This window comes from Centropristis striata, chromosome 10, assembly GCF_030273125.1.
Source record: "Centropristis striata isolate RG_2023a ecotype Rhode Island chromosome 10, C.striata_1.0, whole genome shotgun sequence".
Lineage (NCBI taxonomy): Eukaryota > Metazoa > Chordata > Actinopteri > Perciformes > Serranidae > Centropristis > Centropristis striata.
In genome coordinates, this window is record NC_081526.1 from 6,381,273 (window position 1) to 6,399,858 (window position 18,586).

Genomic DNA, 18,586 nt, shown 5'->3' on the forward strand with positions numbered 1-18,586 from the left:
TACGAAATATATCCCGATATTTTTATCACAATGTGAGAGCAAATGTTCAGTCAAAGCCAAATATGACATGTCACAAGTAGTTTTAATGAAACTGTTTATTTAAGTGAACATAAATACTGTATAACAACAGGAGAACCTTTTTCTTTTTAAATCAAAGCTCCATAAAGTGCACATTTAAATAAAAAAGATCTTAAATAAAAGCTGCAGCTTGCCTGGAGCAAGGATCACAGTGCAAAATTTTACTATATCGATATATGCGATATGGTCTAATTCCATGAATATATCAACATATCTTTAATATTGATATGTCGCCCAGCCCTAGGGTCTCTCTGTAGCAGCATGGACAGTATGGTGGCCTAGCAGGGGGCTGGCCTTTTTTGTCTCCTGATGTCTTAGCAAAAGGCCAAGTAAAGTCTCTAGTTGGCTTAAAAAGGCAAACATCCTGGTTATACAGCCATCTGGTTTTAAAGGTTAAACTGAACTGCAAGAGACGTAAGAGAAGAATAAAGTGTCTGACCAGAATAATGAAATGTACTAAAATGAATCAAGCTTCACTGATAGCATTTTTACTTGTCTCAAAGGTTTTTTGTATGGGTTTTAGTTAGATTTCCTAATTAAAGTCCATGTTTAACACAAGTTTAAGAGATTCTTTAAAAATCCTATAGGCTTTTGGTCAATGCTAACTTTCAGGCTGGCCTACAAAATACATCATCCCTGCAGCATAAAATGATAAAATGATGTCATGTAGAGTTGCTGAGCTGCTGAGGCTACAAATCATGTAGAAGCTGTAAAAGTTTCAGACAGCTGTTAACTTTTTATGCAAAAATGATCAGCAGCAAACTGGGCCAAGCTTGCAAAGTGAAGTCATCAGTAGATGTAGATCTACCGTATACGACAACCAATGGGAAACTCATACAAGCTTGGATGAAAAATGTGTGAAATTGAAACCATTTCGAAGAACAGCCACTTCTGGTTTTTTCAGACTGGTTTTGCTCTTGATTCTGTTGTTTCCCAGGCAGGTTTGATTGGCATATTTTGGTTTTTAAAGAACCGACCGAAAGTGTAAAAACTGAAATTATTGCCAGATTTTTTACATTCCCAACTGTCTTGGACAAATCATGTGTGATATGACGCCATCAGGAAATACTAAGTGTGAGATTCTCGTCCACTGGCGTCTCTTTTCTTTGTTTTCTCTCTTTTCTTCTGTCATGGACAGTATATTGGAAAATGCTGTGGTCTGTCTGTCCCAAGCTTGTGACTGTAAGAGTGTGGCAGTGTTTTAATCAAATTGTGCAGTCATTTGTGCTATCAATTGTAACCACAGCAATAAAACACAGCACTGTATGCGATAAAACACTGTTGAAATAGCACCAGTAAGTCACTTCATGGTTGAATCAGTTGGGACAGAATGAACTGTCATATTTTTGGCATGCATGAAGAGAGGAAAAACTTTCTTGTATCTCAAGTTTGAGAAAAATAACTGTAAAATGTCTTTGAGCCTCCAGGGAAGATCAAAATAGTTGGGAATTTGAATCAATCATAACTGAAATAATTAGTCCTCAGGCTGTAAAAATATAACTAGAGCAAAAATGATTGGAATTGGAATGTCATTTCATAAAACCATGGCAAGATTGTGCCAATGTTTTTCAAATTTAAACATTATTAATCAGTTAATGGGTTAAAACAAAAGATCAACTGATAACGACAACAACAACTGAAAACCTGAATGAGTTATTCCAATCCTTAAAGCCACAGGGACGCCAAAATCACTGTGCTGTCAGCAATCTTACACTGTAGACTCATTCACGCTTGAATAAACAAAGAGAAAAAAAAAAGACTTATTTCCACATATTACAATCCCATTCCATTAAATATTCATGGCTCTTATAACGACAAAGACAGGATGTTGAGGAGCACTGTAAAGAAAACAAACAGTGGAAAAGCAACAAAATGTCGTGGAACCACCAGGACAATAACTGTTGCTGTGGATCATTGTTGGGCTGAAATGAAACACAGCTCTGTGGTTTGTACGAGCACCTTAACAATCCACCCAAGAGATACAAACAAAGAGTAAACATGCACACTTCCAAAAGCACACACTCCAATTTATAGGCAGAAGAATATGAGCAGCACAAGAATCTGAAGCTCCACTCTGCTCTGAGGCACACCCTTGAAATATTTATGACCCTCCACGTTCTATCCTCCACTGTGGCAGGGGCACGGCATAGCTGCCTCTTTATCTCCAAACTGGACTTTACAGCAGCCACAGCAGCAGGCTAGCTCGCTCCAAGGCTCAACATTCTTCTCTTCTGGATCCTATTACAGAACTAACCAGCAGCCATGTACAAAGTCCCTTCAGTAATCTGCCTAAATCCTACAAGTTCTCAAAGCTCTTAATGCACAATGTGATTCTACATTCGTCAAATGTTTGGTTTTGCATAACAATAGGCTGAACTCACTCACTGGGTGAGCCCAGTGGAAGCTCTTTCTTCATGACTTTGTGGTGGGAGTGAGTGACCACAGAGAGGAATGAGTCAGGAGCAGTTAGCGGTCAGTCGCTGCACCGAGTGGTCTTTCCTTCTAAAAACACTGTAGGCCAACTCACTGGGGTTTCCTGTACACTCATACTTTCCAAGAAGAAGTTTTATGAAACTGCTGGCCACCAAAGTTATCCACCAAGCCCACCTTGTAAACAGGCCGAAAACCTTGACTCAGGTTTGGTTGTATAACAGGCCTATATAATACTTAGCTGAGGATCTGGGGATCTTGCGAAGTTAGTCCTAAAACAGTGGGGTTTTTATGGGTTTTAGCTAGATGTCCTAATTAAAGTCTATGTTTCATAGCCTGGGTTTACCCATGCTGCCTTGCATGCTCGATTTCGTTTCGAACTGCAAGGTGGCATAGTGTCCATGTCCGATTCTTAGCCCTGCTTTTGGTATCCAATCACAGAACGGGGAGGGACGGAAAAATGTAAATGGGGTGCACTTATATAGCGCTTTTATCCAAAGCTTTACACTACACACTACGCTCATTCATCCATTCACCCATTCACACACACATTCATACTGGTGGCCGAGGCAACAAGGGCACACTGGTGCCACCTGCCACCATTGGGAATTCATTCACAATGAACGCAGCATCGGGAGCAATTCGGGGTTCAGTATCTTGCTCAAGGATACTCCAACATGTAGCTGCCATGGTCGGGGATCGAACCACCAACCTTCCGGTTAGTGGACGAACGATCTACCAACTGAGCCACAGCCGCCCCAAGACGATGACGCGTACTATTCACAGACGGAAGCTTGTAGTTTGCTTACAGATCCAACATGGCTGCAGCTGACGCAATAGGCTCTTTTTCGATCTAGCTGTAGCGTTAAATAATTTCGAGCGAAAGCTTATTCTAAAAGAAGAACAACATTTGGCTTTACCCTCCTTTATCACCACCAGAAAGGATGTTTTAGCCTTGCTTCCAACAGGATTTGGCAAAAGCCTAATCTACCAACTAGCCCCGTTAGCGGCTAAGCTAATGGGGTTTAGCAAGACCCAGGTTGTTGTGGTCGTCTAGCCATGTAATTGATACGATTGGCTAAGAGCTACATACAGACGATTATGATAGACATTCGTAGCGCCCAATAAACGGCTCTGGACTATCATAAACCACGCCTCCTCTACAGAAAAATGAATAGGTGGTCTCCAGACTATATCTCTTTGTGATATTTGTGATATAGTCTGGTGTTAGCCAGGCTACATGTTTCACACAAGTTTAAGACATTATTTAAAAATCCTATAGGCTTTCTGTCAATGCTAACTTTCAGGCTGGCCTACAAAAGGAACCATCCCTGTAGCATAAAATTATGTCATGTAGAGTTGCTGAGCTGCTGAGGCTACAAATCATGTAGAAGCTGTAGAAGTTTCAGACAGCTGTTAACTTTTTATGCAAAAATGATCAGCAGCAAACTGGGCCAAGCTTGCATACTCAGGTCATCAGCAGATGTAGATCTACCGTATACGAATGAGAAACTCATACAAGCTTGGATGAAAAATGTGTGAAATTGAAAACCTTTCACAGAACATCCACTTTGCTTTTTTCAGACTGGTTTTTCTGTTGATTCTGCTCTCTTGCAAGCAGGTTTGATTGGCATTTTTCGTTTTTAAAGAAATGGCCAAAATTGCACCACTTTTTCACCGTCAGAAAGTGTAAAAACCACTTTATTCTACATGCCATTTGCACTAACCACATCCTCTTAAAAGCATTAAATTCTGAGCTCCTCAGTGCAACTGTGAAGCCATTAATGACTCGGCTGAAACCAGCAGTCGTGTTCCAAAAATTCAGCAAAAAACTCTGACTAAACTGGAGGCTGTTTACACACAGCAGAGAGGAGAGAACAAAAGAGGTTGTAAAAATGTATGTAGTTCAATATGTTTGGCATGTGGAGCCACCATCTATTCCAAATATTGGTGACACAATGTATATATGACAATGTTGTATATATACATCCCAAGTTATCCAATAATTTTCAAATAAATTTGACTTGTATTTACTCTTTTTTAATGATTTAAGGCTTTATAACTTTGTTGCAATATCCACATACATTACAATAAATATATATATATATATATATATATATATTTATATAAACTTTATCCACCTACAGTGTATTTAAGTGGGCTTATACATTTAATTACTTAATTAAAAAAAACATATTTCTGAGTATTTCTACATTTACACATTTCATCAATACAGAGCAGAACATATTCTTAAAACATCCATTTTTTTCTAAAGTTTTGACAAATTATGTAAAATTTCTTATATATCATAATGTTGCAATGCAAACATGGATTGTATTTTTTTTCTCATTTAAGTTCACATTTCATTTCCTGTAAATAATCAGATTTTTATGAAAAAAAATGACTGTTACACCAACTGACACTGCGTTAGATCACGTCATTGACCCATAAACTTCTGTTTCCATAGAGGTGCAGGACTTATATTTTATTACATTATATTATATATTGCAGTGAAAAAGGAGGCCACAATGAGTAAAATGTTACAGGAGCAAAAAATGCCTGAAACTGCTTGGGACTCAGAGGGTTCATTCTGTTCTGTGTGTGTGTGTGTGTGTGTGTGTGTGCATGCTGTACTACAGTCTCTTCATTACAGTTTAGGGAGACATTACAAGTGTTTGTTTTGATTAAACAGCTCTTGCTGCAAACACAGATACTGCTGCAGATTCATCAGGTATACGAATAAGATTAATAACTGCCCAGCTGTACTTTAAGGCCCATTTGAACTTCTTTAAAAAAAAGTATTTGGAGCTATAGTGGTCCATTAACAGCAATAAGATACACACCACTGATCATTACAGCATCAAACCTCAATCAGTGCCAGAGGTTGAAAAGCGTGTGATTTAAATCAGCACCATCTCATTACTTCACTCACCACTTGACAGCACTTTGCCTGGTCGCCTCTCTACTTCGGGGTCTACAGTGAGTAAAGTGTCACCTTATCTTAGTGATTAGATAATGTGGATCATTAATGATCTCTACGGGAAATTGGGCCAATGTGGCAGCAGATACCAGGATATAGATAAGAGTATGAACCAATGAAAACAGTGTTGTTAACCCTCTGGAGTCCATCTATTTATTGAAAATACACTTGTTTTATTTACAGTAATAACTTTATTTATACATGATATGTAGACAAGCTGAGAAAGCCAGTTGAAAGTTCAATCATAGGAGCTTTCACAGTGTGACATTTATGTTTCTAGACCATTTTTAAAATGTGAATTTTCTTTCTACAATGAAAACTATTACTATTTTTAATTTACATGAAAATAGACTGTTTTGTAGTTGTATTATTTACAATTTTTTCTGCTGTTCTTGTGTGTGGAAATGGTAAAAAAAATTTTTTAAAAATGGTACTTTTCCATAGACATCTTTGTCTTTTGTTTGTATTTTGGGTTCCTGGCAGCTTTATACTTTGTTAATTAAAATAAAAAGAAACATCTGACTGATAGCCAAGTTTGTGTGGAGAAAAAGGAGCCATGCATGTGATGTAAGGACGGACTGAAAGATGCTAAACAGAGACAGAAATGAATGCATAGGAAGTTGACAAATTTGAACCAAAATCTCCTGGACTTGAGAGGGTTAAAGTGCTCAGATGGTCTGATTATAGAGAGCATTGTCATTGTGAATTTGCAGAAGATTTGCCAAACACAGTAGCCACATTCATGCTGCTGGATCTTCTTCCAAACACTTCAAACCTGCAACAAACATTTTCTCTCAATGAAAGCAAACAACCGTAAATAAGCCAGTCAACACTTCAACTACCCAAAAACCTGCACCGTTCATCTGTAAATGTTTGCTGAATGGGAGCAGGCGAAACTAGAGCAACCAGGGGTTTGGCAGTTTCCCAGCAAACAGCAGCACTAAAATGACTTTGTAATCAGAGGGTTTAGAGAGCAAACAACGGAGGAGGAAGGGAAGAAACCCGGGGAATGATAGAGTGAGTCTATGAATTACTCAGCAGACACGTCTCTCCCTCTTCACTCCCTGCAGGAGATAATGGGGATCATTCGTCTTCTTGCCCTCCTTTACGCCCCATCTTCTGACCACTCATCTGCATCCAGGTCAGCTGAGAAATACCACCAAGTCCTCCCCAATAACTAGGATGTGAAAAATTTGGTAGGATGGGATTTCAGTAGGGCCCCGTTCACACGAGGACACTCGCGGGTAAAAACGACAAAATATTTTATCGGAAGTGCCTTTCGTTTAGACGGTGACAGCGTTTTGGGGGCTTAAAGACGCAAAAATCTGAAACCACCTTCCAAGGTGGAAAAGTTAAATACGCTCCGCCATAGCGTGTCCGTCTACACTGACAAGACGCAAAACTCTGCTTAGATCTGCTCACGTCACGTATGTGTTTACGTCACATACATGCTCCAGTACAGGAAAATAAGCAAACGTAGGATTATTTCCTTGCGTCGGACCTTCAAGCTGCTCTGGCAGCTCTAATAAACTTACAGGAGTCTTTCTACCAAATGTACAGGATATGTACAGATAGTATTAGTGAACAGAGAAGGATCTGTAATTACCTCTATCACATTTTGGATGCAGCAATTCGTCGGAGGCGAGCCAGACGGCTGTGAACGAGACCTGGGAGATCTAGTGATGGTGGAGAACTTTGTGGAAGGAGTAGCTGATGAAAATGTGTGGCGTGAAAACTTCTGCATACCCAAAGATGCTCTTATCGCTTTAAGTGATGCCGCCTGGCTGCATACAATCCAATTTCACACACTTTTGCATCACCGTATGCAGCAGATTTCCTCCTGAAAATGCTCGTCTAAACGAGGAATAAAAAGTGAAGACGCGACGCCACTTTTGCGTCTTCTGTTCAGACCGTCATCGTGTGAACGGGGCCTAGAACAGCAACTTTGGGGGAAATGGTAAATGGACTGCATTTGTATACACAGCAAAATCTGTAGTGTTGTTTTTTCAGTGTTAATAATTTTGAGTTAGTGGGTGTTGATTTTGGAGTTGTTCTAACACTTGTAGTGATCAAAAAGCTCTGCCAGCATTGTCACATGTTAACACCTGACACCTGAGTTAGAGTCACTTCAGTTGGAGTTGATTTTCAGATTTTGTGACTTGTATGTTCGGCTAAAGACAGAATGCACTTTTAATGTATCGTAAAACAAAACAATGAATGTGAATTATCACGAGTGAACGGAAATAACATGATTTTAGCGTTGAAAATACACTTTAATGTGTCATAAAATAACACGATGTATGTTAAAAATTAACAGTGAGAGTTAAAAGTGGTAATTCAATGTGATAAGTCAATTCATTCAGACGTACTTGAAAATATTACTTAAATTTACTCATTGAGCGCTTTCAAATCAACTCAATATTTTTAAGTGTAAAAATGTTGCACTGATTGAATTTAGTTATATGCAGTATTATTTTTTGAGTGTACCTTACTCACTTTAAAAATGAGGTGTTACCTACACATCTGGACCAACCTGAGCTTCAGCATCTTATCTTTGACAAGCAACAAACCACCAACGCTGTGATTAATGGAAGACAGCTCGACCTCCTGAGCTCCATTGCCACAAGCTGTCTGACAAGAAGAATTAGTAAGCTCGCTGTATACCTGCACTGATTAAAAACATTTTCAATCAGTCTCTTACTGTGAGTGATGGAGTCTGATATGAATACACATTTCAGTGTTACAGTTTTGGCATTAGAGAATGGGTCTCAAACAAGTTTAATGTGAGTTTTATGTGAATGGCACTTTACCGTGTTGTGTGTGGAAGGTCCCTTTAGTTACTTTTTTGGTAATTTTGTGTCTTTTTAAAATAATTTTGTCTTTTTTTAGTAATTTTGTGTCTTTTTTGGTCATTTTGTGTCCTTTTTGGGTCATTTTGTGTCTTTTATAAATAATGTTGTGTCTTTTTTTGGTCATTTTGTCTTTTTTAAGTAATTTTGTGTCTTTTTTGGTCATTCTGTGTCTTTTTTTTAAAGTAATTTAGTGTTTTTTCAGTCATTTGGTGTCTTTTTTGGTCATTTTGTCTCCTTTTTTATAGTAATTTTGTGTCTTTTTTTAAAGTCATTTTGTCTCTTTTTTTGGTCATTTTGTGTCTTTTTTAAGTATTTTTTTTCTGTCATTTTGTGTCTTTTCTTTTTAGTAATTATGTGTCTTTTTTGGTCCTTTTGATCCTGCCTCCAGCGGCCCCCAGGTAATTTGAGTTTGCAACCCCTGCATTAGAGGCTTCTGTGTTTGTATAACAACTTTTACTTTCTGCATTGGTTTGAAGTGGGCGGGTCTAGGTAAGTAAGATGTGATGTCATGCTTCTGTGCACCAATCAGGATTCAGCAACACCTGATACAGAATCTAATGACAGTTGGTGGATTGTTTGGTTACTGTCAATACAATCTGATCAAACCACACCCAAGTGGGGTATTTACTGCTCTATGTCATGGAACAAAAACATGATAATCTCTTAAGCCTGTGCTAAACAAAGTCCTTATTTCAGGCATTTAACCAAAACCCCATTAAAAAAAACACTGACTTTGAAACAAGGAAACCAGCTAAAATGCTCACTAATTTCCAGATTTTAGGACTCACTCCTGCAGCACTCTATAGCTCAACATTTGGGAATTATACTTGTGATTTTCTTGCCAAGAGTTTGATAAGAAGTTTAATATCATTACGTTTCTGGAGCCGGATAGCTAAAAACATGGGTAAGAAACTTGCCTCTGCACCTTAAAAGCTCACTAATTATGATAGATTTAGTTGTCAAATCTGTACAAGAAGCAAAGTGTTACCTGAAGAAAACGAGCAAGCATGATGTCAAACCATTGTTTTAATGAATAATGCCCAAATGCTTGTTTTTTTCTTACTTTAATTGTTGCTTATTTAGTTCTGAATATTTTATATTGGGGAAATGCTAAAGATTCAAAGCTAAATGTCCAAGGGCTTTGAACCTAGAAAAGCTCTTTTAGATACTTTAAGTCCATTTTCCACATTTAAAGAGATTCCAGGTTTAACCCAGTGAAGGTATTCAGATTATTTAATAATCCTGCTTCACGAGGCAGGCCCCAAGCCTACACAATAAAGTCCTTTCAAACTAACTACACTCAATAGAAGAGCAGCACTGACATTAGTTGTAAACAATAAGAACAAATCCACATTCAAAGTGATGTAGAAAGAAGAATTCTCATTAACCACAAAAACTCAACCGAGACCACTGGAGTTCAAATATTTCCGGATATATGTTTACTAAGGAATAAAAACAGAGCCGGAGAAATTGAAAATAAATGCATTCTCTGGAGGAAACGCCATTTATTATAACCACAATAAGATAACCACAGATTGTTTATTTCACACATCAGCAGGCTTAAAGTGCTGATGCTGGAATATCATCTGGCCGAGCTGCTGGATTGTCTCAAACTCATGTTATTGCAATGAGCGCTGCTGCTAAACTGCTCCTAAAAACATACATGACACATCTATCTAGCTTCATGAATAAAACAGCGTTCCTGCACACTCACACACACCTACTGGCACAGTCAAGCTGCGATTTGTCTTTTAGCGCGACACAGACATGCCTGACTTTAAATCCCCAACGAGACAGGTTCATTGAGGAGGATAGAAAACCTGCAGGATTCCCAGGCTCTCATCTCCTTCCAATAAAACCACCCGTCTATTCTTTCCTGAGACAGGATGCAACGGGGAGGCAACCGAAGGGCATCATCACCGAGGTGAAGAGTTCACAGCAGCGTACAGGAATAGGATTTGAGAGTGGGGAGAGAGAAAAAAGAGTTTGATTTCTCTTTACCCAGAAGAGAATGACATTTTCGTCTTTGATCAGGGAGAATATAGAGGAAGCATGGAGGTGGGGAGTCATGGAGAGAGGCACCGAAAGAGCGAGACAAACAGTGGTGGAAGAAAAGACAGAAAAAAAGAAGCAGGAGGCTGCAGAGAGATACTGCTATCAGAGCTCCAACATGGCAGGATGTGACATGTGGAGTGCAGGAAGAGGAAACTGGACAGATATAGATTAATTTGGTAGCCGCTCCTGAAAACATGTCTATCCCATTAGGGGCCTCAGTGGCAGTTAATGTGCTTATCAAAGCGTGCACCTATGGTCTATTCCTAACCTCAGCATGGTGCTACTACTGCACACATTTCATAATGGATCAGTGGGTTTTCTATTATTATTATTATTTCAAGTTGTAGGACTACTTATTGGCTTGTAGCTGGAGTCATTTTCTGCAGAGTTGGAGAGAAACAGGGTCACACCCTGGGGTCAAATCCCAAAACTAATCAGACTTAATGTAGGTCATTAATTTGTATGGAGCTCAGATTATATGAGAACTGCTCAAATAAAGCAGCAGTTAAACAATGAGTCTCTCCTGACTAACAAAAAAAAAATCAATAGAAAGCTTTGTGAAAAACAAGCACCCTCTTCATTATTTACAGTGTATGTGTACGGGAGGAAGAGCAGCTTTATTTACACTTAAAAGAAGTCCGTGTCAAACCAGATATGGCAAAAAAAAGAAAAGTTTTTTGACGGAAATCATAGGTTTCAGGTGGCAGGTGGAACAAATATGGGCCGTTTGCTGTTTTATCTTTACATAAGGCTCAGAGAGGCTAAACTCTGACATTTCAGCATAAATGTTAGATCTGGTATTAGTTACAGTGACATTTGTCCTTTGGAACAAAAGATTGTGATTAGGTTGCATAATAAATCATATCAGTAACGTTATTAAAGGACTTTGAACAGGCACATGCTATGATATCTCAGCAGATAAGTATTATAGTTAAGGGACTTATTTTATATAGCCTTTCTTTCCTCTAACTCAGGGATGGGCAACTTAAATACTGGAGGGGTCCACAGTTTTTCATGGACACTACCACAGGGCCACATATAGGAGCGTGCACTTTACCAGATATGATGAATTTGCAATTTTAAATATGTTTACAGTGCAGTAACTTAACATATTTCATGCTCAAATGCATGTATAACAGTATAAATAGGAATACAAAAGGTTTGAAGCAAATAAAAAATAACCACTTACTGTGATTTCTTTTGTTTTCAGTGCAACAACAGCAGACCAACATTAATTGCAAGAAGTCACTTTGTGCATTTTTACACTGCACTTTTAAGATTTCATGCTCAAATGCATGTAGTTGTACTGAGGGCCACTTCAAGTGAGGGTGCGGGCCGTATGCGGCCCCCGGGCCTCCAGTTGCCCATCCCTGCTCTAACTTAGACTTTGGGTTTTATTTATCTAAACGTCTGATTCTGACAAAAAGGATGAATAAAAATAAAATCAGGTGAATTGGTAAATGTTAAAATTAAAACTCAAGTAATTAAAATGTAACAGTTGAGTGAACAAGTAATTTTGTTTGGGGGCAGATACAAGATCTCTATGTTCAATAGCGGTTATTTTCCTATTTTTGTCCTGTAGTTTTTGAAAACACAAGTAGAAAGCAAAACAAAGGGAACAAACAAAGAGGTAATGAGCTTGGACACATGTGCACATTCACACATGGATGCACAAAAAGAAGTGTAGCTTGCAGATCAGCAATAAAAGCAAAAATATCTTGGAGAAAACTTCAAAAGGATTCATATGTTTCCTTTGTCAAGCAATGCAAGACCATTCTTCACTGTTTTAACTTTTCTCATGATCTCCTAATTTCACCAGAAACCTTTATCAGACAAGACGAAAATGGTTGTTTGTATGCATATGTGCATTGATATTACTTCTTAACTTTTTCATAAACTTCAAAAATGACCCTTGGTTGTGCCCATATGTGAAAAGCAGAGCCACATAGCAGCAGCATGGGTGTGTCAGCTCAGCTGTTATCGTTGAGGCAGATAGCCATCTGATCAAATATGGTATTTGGAGTCTGACATCTAAGATTTCTGGACAATGGGAACAGCTGGTCTTCATTAGAGGTGAAATAAAAACCGTCCGACCTATTAGCCAGTGTAGTTTAGTGTAACAACTCCCTGTGCAGCAGCAGTTAACAGTCATGAGGAGAAAACTACAGCAGAAGTTGAGTTTTGGGGGCTTCGGTGATGCAAACATGAACCACAAAGCCAAGATAAAGGGCGGCGGTTCTGTTGGCTGTCATTTATGTCACCCTGTTAAAATAATCGCCTAACTCATCTTTTCAAGTTTGGCAGGAAACACAAAAAACTTCCGCAAAAGTGTAACATATAATTTCACTCAAAAAGGATGTAACAAAGGATGGCTATTGGCATAGTAATAACACTGTGTGCAAATTATGTCACTTAAGAGAAATAAATGACTTATTTTTGAATTTTTGAACATGCCTTTGTGACTTAAGCAAGATATGGTAACACTTTATTTTGAAGGTGTCTACATAAGAGTGACACAAGCCTGTCAGAAACATGACAAGTATCATGAGCATTAATGTTACTTCAAAGTGTCATTAATGTTCATGACACATCCCATGTCATGACACCTTCAAAATAAAGTGTTACCATATCTTGCTTAAGTCACAAAGGCATGTTCAAAAAATTGCCTAAGTCACATTTTATTTTGACTTAGGCATAATAAATCCTTTTAAGTCACACACTTGACATAGGCCATTATCTTAAAGGGGTAAAATCACATGATCTGATCAACTGAGGATGTAGGTGATTTCACCATAGGTGGCTATGAGGAGATGATTTAGGCAAAAAAAAAAAAAAAAATTTGGACCAAAAATTACTTAGGCGATTATTTTAACAGTGTGACGATATATGCATGAACAAACAAGCTCCAAGACAAACAGTGCATGCTTCGGCCACACGCTCCGGTATAGTTTGTGTCCATTAACTTACCCTCAGAGAGCTCCAGCTCCAGCTCCGCCAGCTTCTCCCGGACCTCCGCCGGCAGGGTCATAGCGACAGCCGGCGTGGGCTCCAACATCATCGTGAGCAACCCGGTGGAGGTTCTCTCAGCCATGGCAAGACGCACAAATAGGTCCACTGAGTCGCCGTTGAGGAGGACAATGCGAGCAGGAATTTTTAAAAAAAGAAAAAATTAAAAACAACACCCCCTCCTCACTTGGTTTCGGCTAAGGAGGGCAAACAGGGTGTTGGTGCGCGTCTCGCTGCAGCGTCGTACAGATGTGTGAGAAATCTCTCCCAAACCGTCATGACACGGACACACCTGGTGTGTGCGTGTTTCCATGTAGTGTGGCGGGACGGGCGGGCGGACGGACGGACGGACGGGGCCCTGCCGGTGTCTCCGTGCCCGCTGTCGGTCCCTCGGTGCTGGCTGACGGTGTCCTGGCTGTCGGCGGCTGCTTCACTCCAACTGTGGAGGGAACTCATTCAACTCCTCTCCGCTTCCCACGGCGCAGTCGCCATTGCATCATAGCAACAGCAGCCCGGGCCGTGCGCGTTCACGAGCCCGTTCCTGTGTTTGTGTTTGTGCTCATACAACTCTCCTGCCTCCTACTGTCACCAGCACGGCGCTGCGTGCCTCACACTCAACCACTCATCTCTTTATGTTTGGGGTTTTGGGTTGTTGTTTTTTTGCATTGGGTAAGTTTTTTTGGATGTTACTTCCTATCCAATACTATATTATACGGCACTGTATTATATTATGTTATATTGTTTTATGGCATTAGAATAGAATAGAATTGCATAGAATTGCATTGAATTGAATTGAATTGAATTGAATTGAATTGAATTGAATTGAACTGAATACTGCCATACAAAGCCTAACTGCAGTAACAACATTTTGGTCGAAATGGAGTTATAACTAAAAATGATAATAATCTATCTATCTATCTATCTATCTATCTATCTATCTATCTATCTATCTATCTATCTATCTATCTATAACAAGTATTTGTCAATAATAAATTGTCAATTTACATTATATTTCTATATGACTACGGAAAAACAATAAGTATTACCGTACTATATTTCCATTATATTTATTTTTGTTATCAAATTTTTATTATTAGTTGCACATACGGCATGTAGACATACAAGCAGCCATATAGAAATAAACCAAAAGTGACAAGGCAAACCCTACATTGGCTAAACATATGTAAATAGATACCATGAAACTGAAAATAAATACTGAAAAAAATAAAATTACACATCTGCATTAAAACAACAATAAATAAATATAATATAATGGTTGCTGCTGATATAAACTGGATTGCCTCAACCTTTCAAAAATTAACCAGTACTTGAGCACTGAATGATGTCTACAACAATTAATTGTCAATAATAATTTGTCAATTTCCATTATATTTCTATATGACTACGGAAAAACAATAAGTATTACTTAATCATATTATATGTCAGTCTAGCGGTAGTGGTAATGGTTGACACACATAGTGTAGTGATATTATATTATAGTGATGATAGTGGTAGGTCTACTAGCCCATTAGACCAAACACAATTCAACTGAGAAATAGAGATACAGTTTAAAAATTAAAAATGTTTTCACAAAAGGATTTTTTTTTTGGTACAGTGAATGGAAATAAGGTGCCAGAGTGCAAATTTATAAAAATCAAAGTGCAAGGAGAGGATCTCCCCAGACCCACTGAGAGAGGTCCAAACTAAGCCCTGAATATCCTTAAATTGTAGAAATGCCCCTTCATCCTCTGCAGGGCTGCTGTGATTGGATTATGGGCCTTTCTAATGCTTTTACATTTTATCTGATAAATATTATGGCCTGGCCTGCTCTTATTTTGTGTAAGTGGCCCCCAGGGAAAGCAGTATTTGTTATTGACTTTGCTCATCACACCACTGCCACATCCACTTTTGCATTATTTTGCCTTTAACCCTCTATGGTACGGTGGCAACATACCCTTTTTTGACCTGTGAAATTTCTACAATGCATGTGTTTGAGTTATGCGATACTTTAAAAAACAGGGAAGCATATAGGGAACCAATAGCAATGCTTTAATTTGTCACATGACCTCCAGGAGGCCATATTGAAACCCTATTTTGCAGACTTTTCCAAAGGAAACAGCTTTGCAATTTTGCGCCACAAAAAATCACTGTTACCCTGTTGAAGCTACTGAATCTTTTACACATGTTTATTACATAAATTTTGTAAAAATTAATTTTAAAAACTCTCTTTTTCACTTGTGCACTGTTATGGTACAATGTTGCCTACGGGCATCAAACCCCAAAAACTTCCACAAAAAAAAAGAATTATAACATTTCTTCAGATTATGTTCATTTAGTCTATTTTAAGACAAAAAAACACTCCACACTGCTAACTGGCATCATAATGTGTACCATAGAGGGTTAACTGCTCTTGTATCACTTATATTTTCTACCTATATTCTTTTTTAGGTTTTATATACCTGTTATGATTAATTTTATCCTTTATCTATTTATCTGCACTTATATCTGTCCGTACGATTCTCCTTTGAGGATCAAAGGCTTATCTTATCATATTAAGTAGCTCTTACTTTATAGACTGCTAAGTGAGATCTCACTGTGATCTAAAAAAAAAAAAAAAAAGGTACTTTAAGCATATCATTAAATTATCACTTTGCTAATGGCAGTCCCAAAGCACAAAAATAAATAAATAATGCAGCCACTCGATAGTAAACAACATAGTATTAGAAGAAGAAAAAAAGCTCCAGATCCTTTATACAACTGGAAATAGCAAAACTTTTCTGGAGAAACTGTAAGAGTGCTTCTAGCTGACTGAATGAAGATGAAGTGTCGGTGTAAGTGGAAGTGCTGTGTGAGACTGAAGTTGAGTAGAAGATTCATTTGAGCTGAAATGGAGTTGAAATGTCAAAGTGTAGGTGATTAATCAAACAATAAGTGTCAGCTGAAGTGGAGGTCCTGAAAAAAATCAGTGCAAGGGCAAGTTCATAAAGTGGAAGATAAAGTCCGTTCAAAGTGTACAGGAGTTTATCAGGTCACTGGAGGTCAAAGGTCACTTTATAGTACAATTCACACCGAGGCAGTTTTCCAAAATGCTGTTATGTGGTTTAATAACAAAAAAAAAATGTGTAATCGCTTTAAATGTATCTTGACATTTTTTTAATGTCAAATCTGGACCTGAAAAGAAACTAAAGCTGTCAGATAAATGTAGTGAAGTAGAAGTATAAAGTTACATAAAATGGAAATACTCAAGTAAAGTACAAGTACCTCAAAATTGTACTTAAGTATAGTACTTGAGTAAATGCAAGTAAGTAAGTAAGTACATTTTATTTATAAAGCGCTTTTCATCGGAAAAAAAAACACAAAGTGCTTTACAAGGGTATAAAACAACATACAGGCAAACACAGAAAAACACAATACTATAATCAAGAAAACATGATAAAGCCTGGACGTCTAGTTGACCAGGTACATACAGTCAACTAAACGCCTGTCTAAACAGATATGTCTTAAGTTGACATTTAAAAGAATCCACAGATACGTTTCCAGTTTGGGAGCTATGAATTCAAAGGCTTGATCGCCCCGAGTCTTAAGGCGGTTGTGTGGGACAGACAGTAAATTTAAGGTGTTTGATTGGAGGGAGCGTACTTAGTTACATTAACTAGTGGATCAGATTTAAGGTCGACACCTAAAAGTAATATGGACTTATCAGGACAAACAGAGAACAAAGTGAAGATAGGATGAGGAGGGTTGGACAAAGAAAAGCCCACATGGAAGAATGAGAGGTCTGCTTCCCAAAATAAACAAACAAAAATATACATATATATATATAAGATATATATATACACACACAATCAATATCAGTATCAGTATCAGTAGAATACATCGTTAAAGATATACATGGTAATATTTCAAGGTAAGTAAAAGTAAATAAGTAAAAAAATTAAAATGAAAAAAATATGTAAAAAGACAAACACAATAAATATTTATATATAGTAAAGTACAAGTCTATACCGTAAGTATTTTTCTATACAAAATAAACAAAAACAAACTAAAGATTTATCAGGGCATACATGTCTACTTGCTTTCCAACTCCAATTTGAGGTTTTAATGCATTTTGAGATCATTTCCTTTACTTGTTAAATTTCCACATAAAAAGTAGAATTTGTTTAACAGAAAAAAAAAGAAAAAGAAAATTGTATGAATCAAAGTTTTTAAAAAAATGAAATAAATATTTGTATACAAGGTTTGGTAAGGTATAGAGTATATACAGATATTGTATAGTGTTTTCTTCATTTAACAAATAATGTTCACATTTCTACAGGTTAAACAAGGAATAATTATAATGAAATACAAATATGCGCACTAAATATCTGTTTTAGCTGCACTGTATGAGGCAAGAAAAGGCAAATCACAGTAAAACTTAAAAAAACAACAACATATGATTATATGTACAGTTGCGTATGAAGAAATCATACTCTATTGAGTCTTTATTGTGTTTTATATTATTCTACTTTTTGTCTAGCTTGAACTGACATTTGCTTTAATTCTAAAGCTCCGATTGGGTGTAGGGCTGGGCGATATATCAATATATTTTAAAATGTGATATGGAATTAGACCATATCACATATATCAATATAGTTCTTTGTTTTTCTTTCTTTATATATAAATGCTTCCCTTACTAGGGTTTGTCATATTTAGTTCTTTTGTAATGTTCGTTATTCTTTTCTCATATAAATATATCTATTACAGAAAAAGATTGGCCTATTTTATTTCATAGGCTATTTTTATTTTAGATATTTTTTTATTTAAATGTGCACTTTATGAAGCTTTGCTTTTAAAAAAGGTTCTCCTGTTGTTATACAGTATTTATGTTCACTTAATTAAACGGTTTCAATAAAACTACTTGTGACATGTCATATTTGACTTTGACTGAACATTTGCTCTCACTTTGCGCTAAAAATATCAGGATATATATCATATATTGATATTCAGCTTAAATATATCGGGATCTGACTTATAGTCCATATCGCCCAGCCCTAATTGGGTGTGTTGTTTTAACTTCCTGTTGTTGTTGTTGTTGTTGTTGTTGTCTATAACAATACATTAGGCCAAATCTGATAACCTCACAATAACAATCGGCCTGAGTAAAGAGTCTGGGTTTCATCCTCGACATCTCTCTTTCCTTTGAATC

The 18,586-nt window shown here is 37.4% G+C and overlaps 1 protein-coding gene across 1 annotated transcript in view; it reads right to left on the bottom strand.

Annotated features, from left to right (window-relative positions):
• The window catches only part of dip2a (disco-interacting protein 2 homolog A), a 152,237-nt gene extending 138,290 nt beyond the window's left edge, over positions 1-13,947 (bottom strand). Inside the window, exon 1 of the mRNA XM_059343634.1 lies at positions 13,363-13,947. Within this exon, the coding sequence (XP_059199617.1) occupies positions 13,363-13,486 (124 nt within the window). The 5' untranslated portion in view covers positions 13,487-13,947. The remainder of the gene's footprint in view (positions 1-13,362) is intronic.
• Between the last annotated feature and the right edge of the window lie 4,639 nt (positions 13,948-18,586).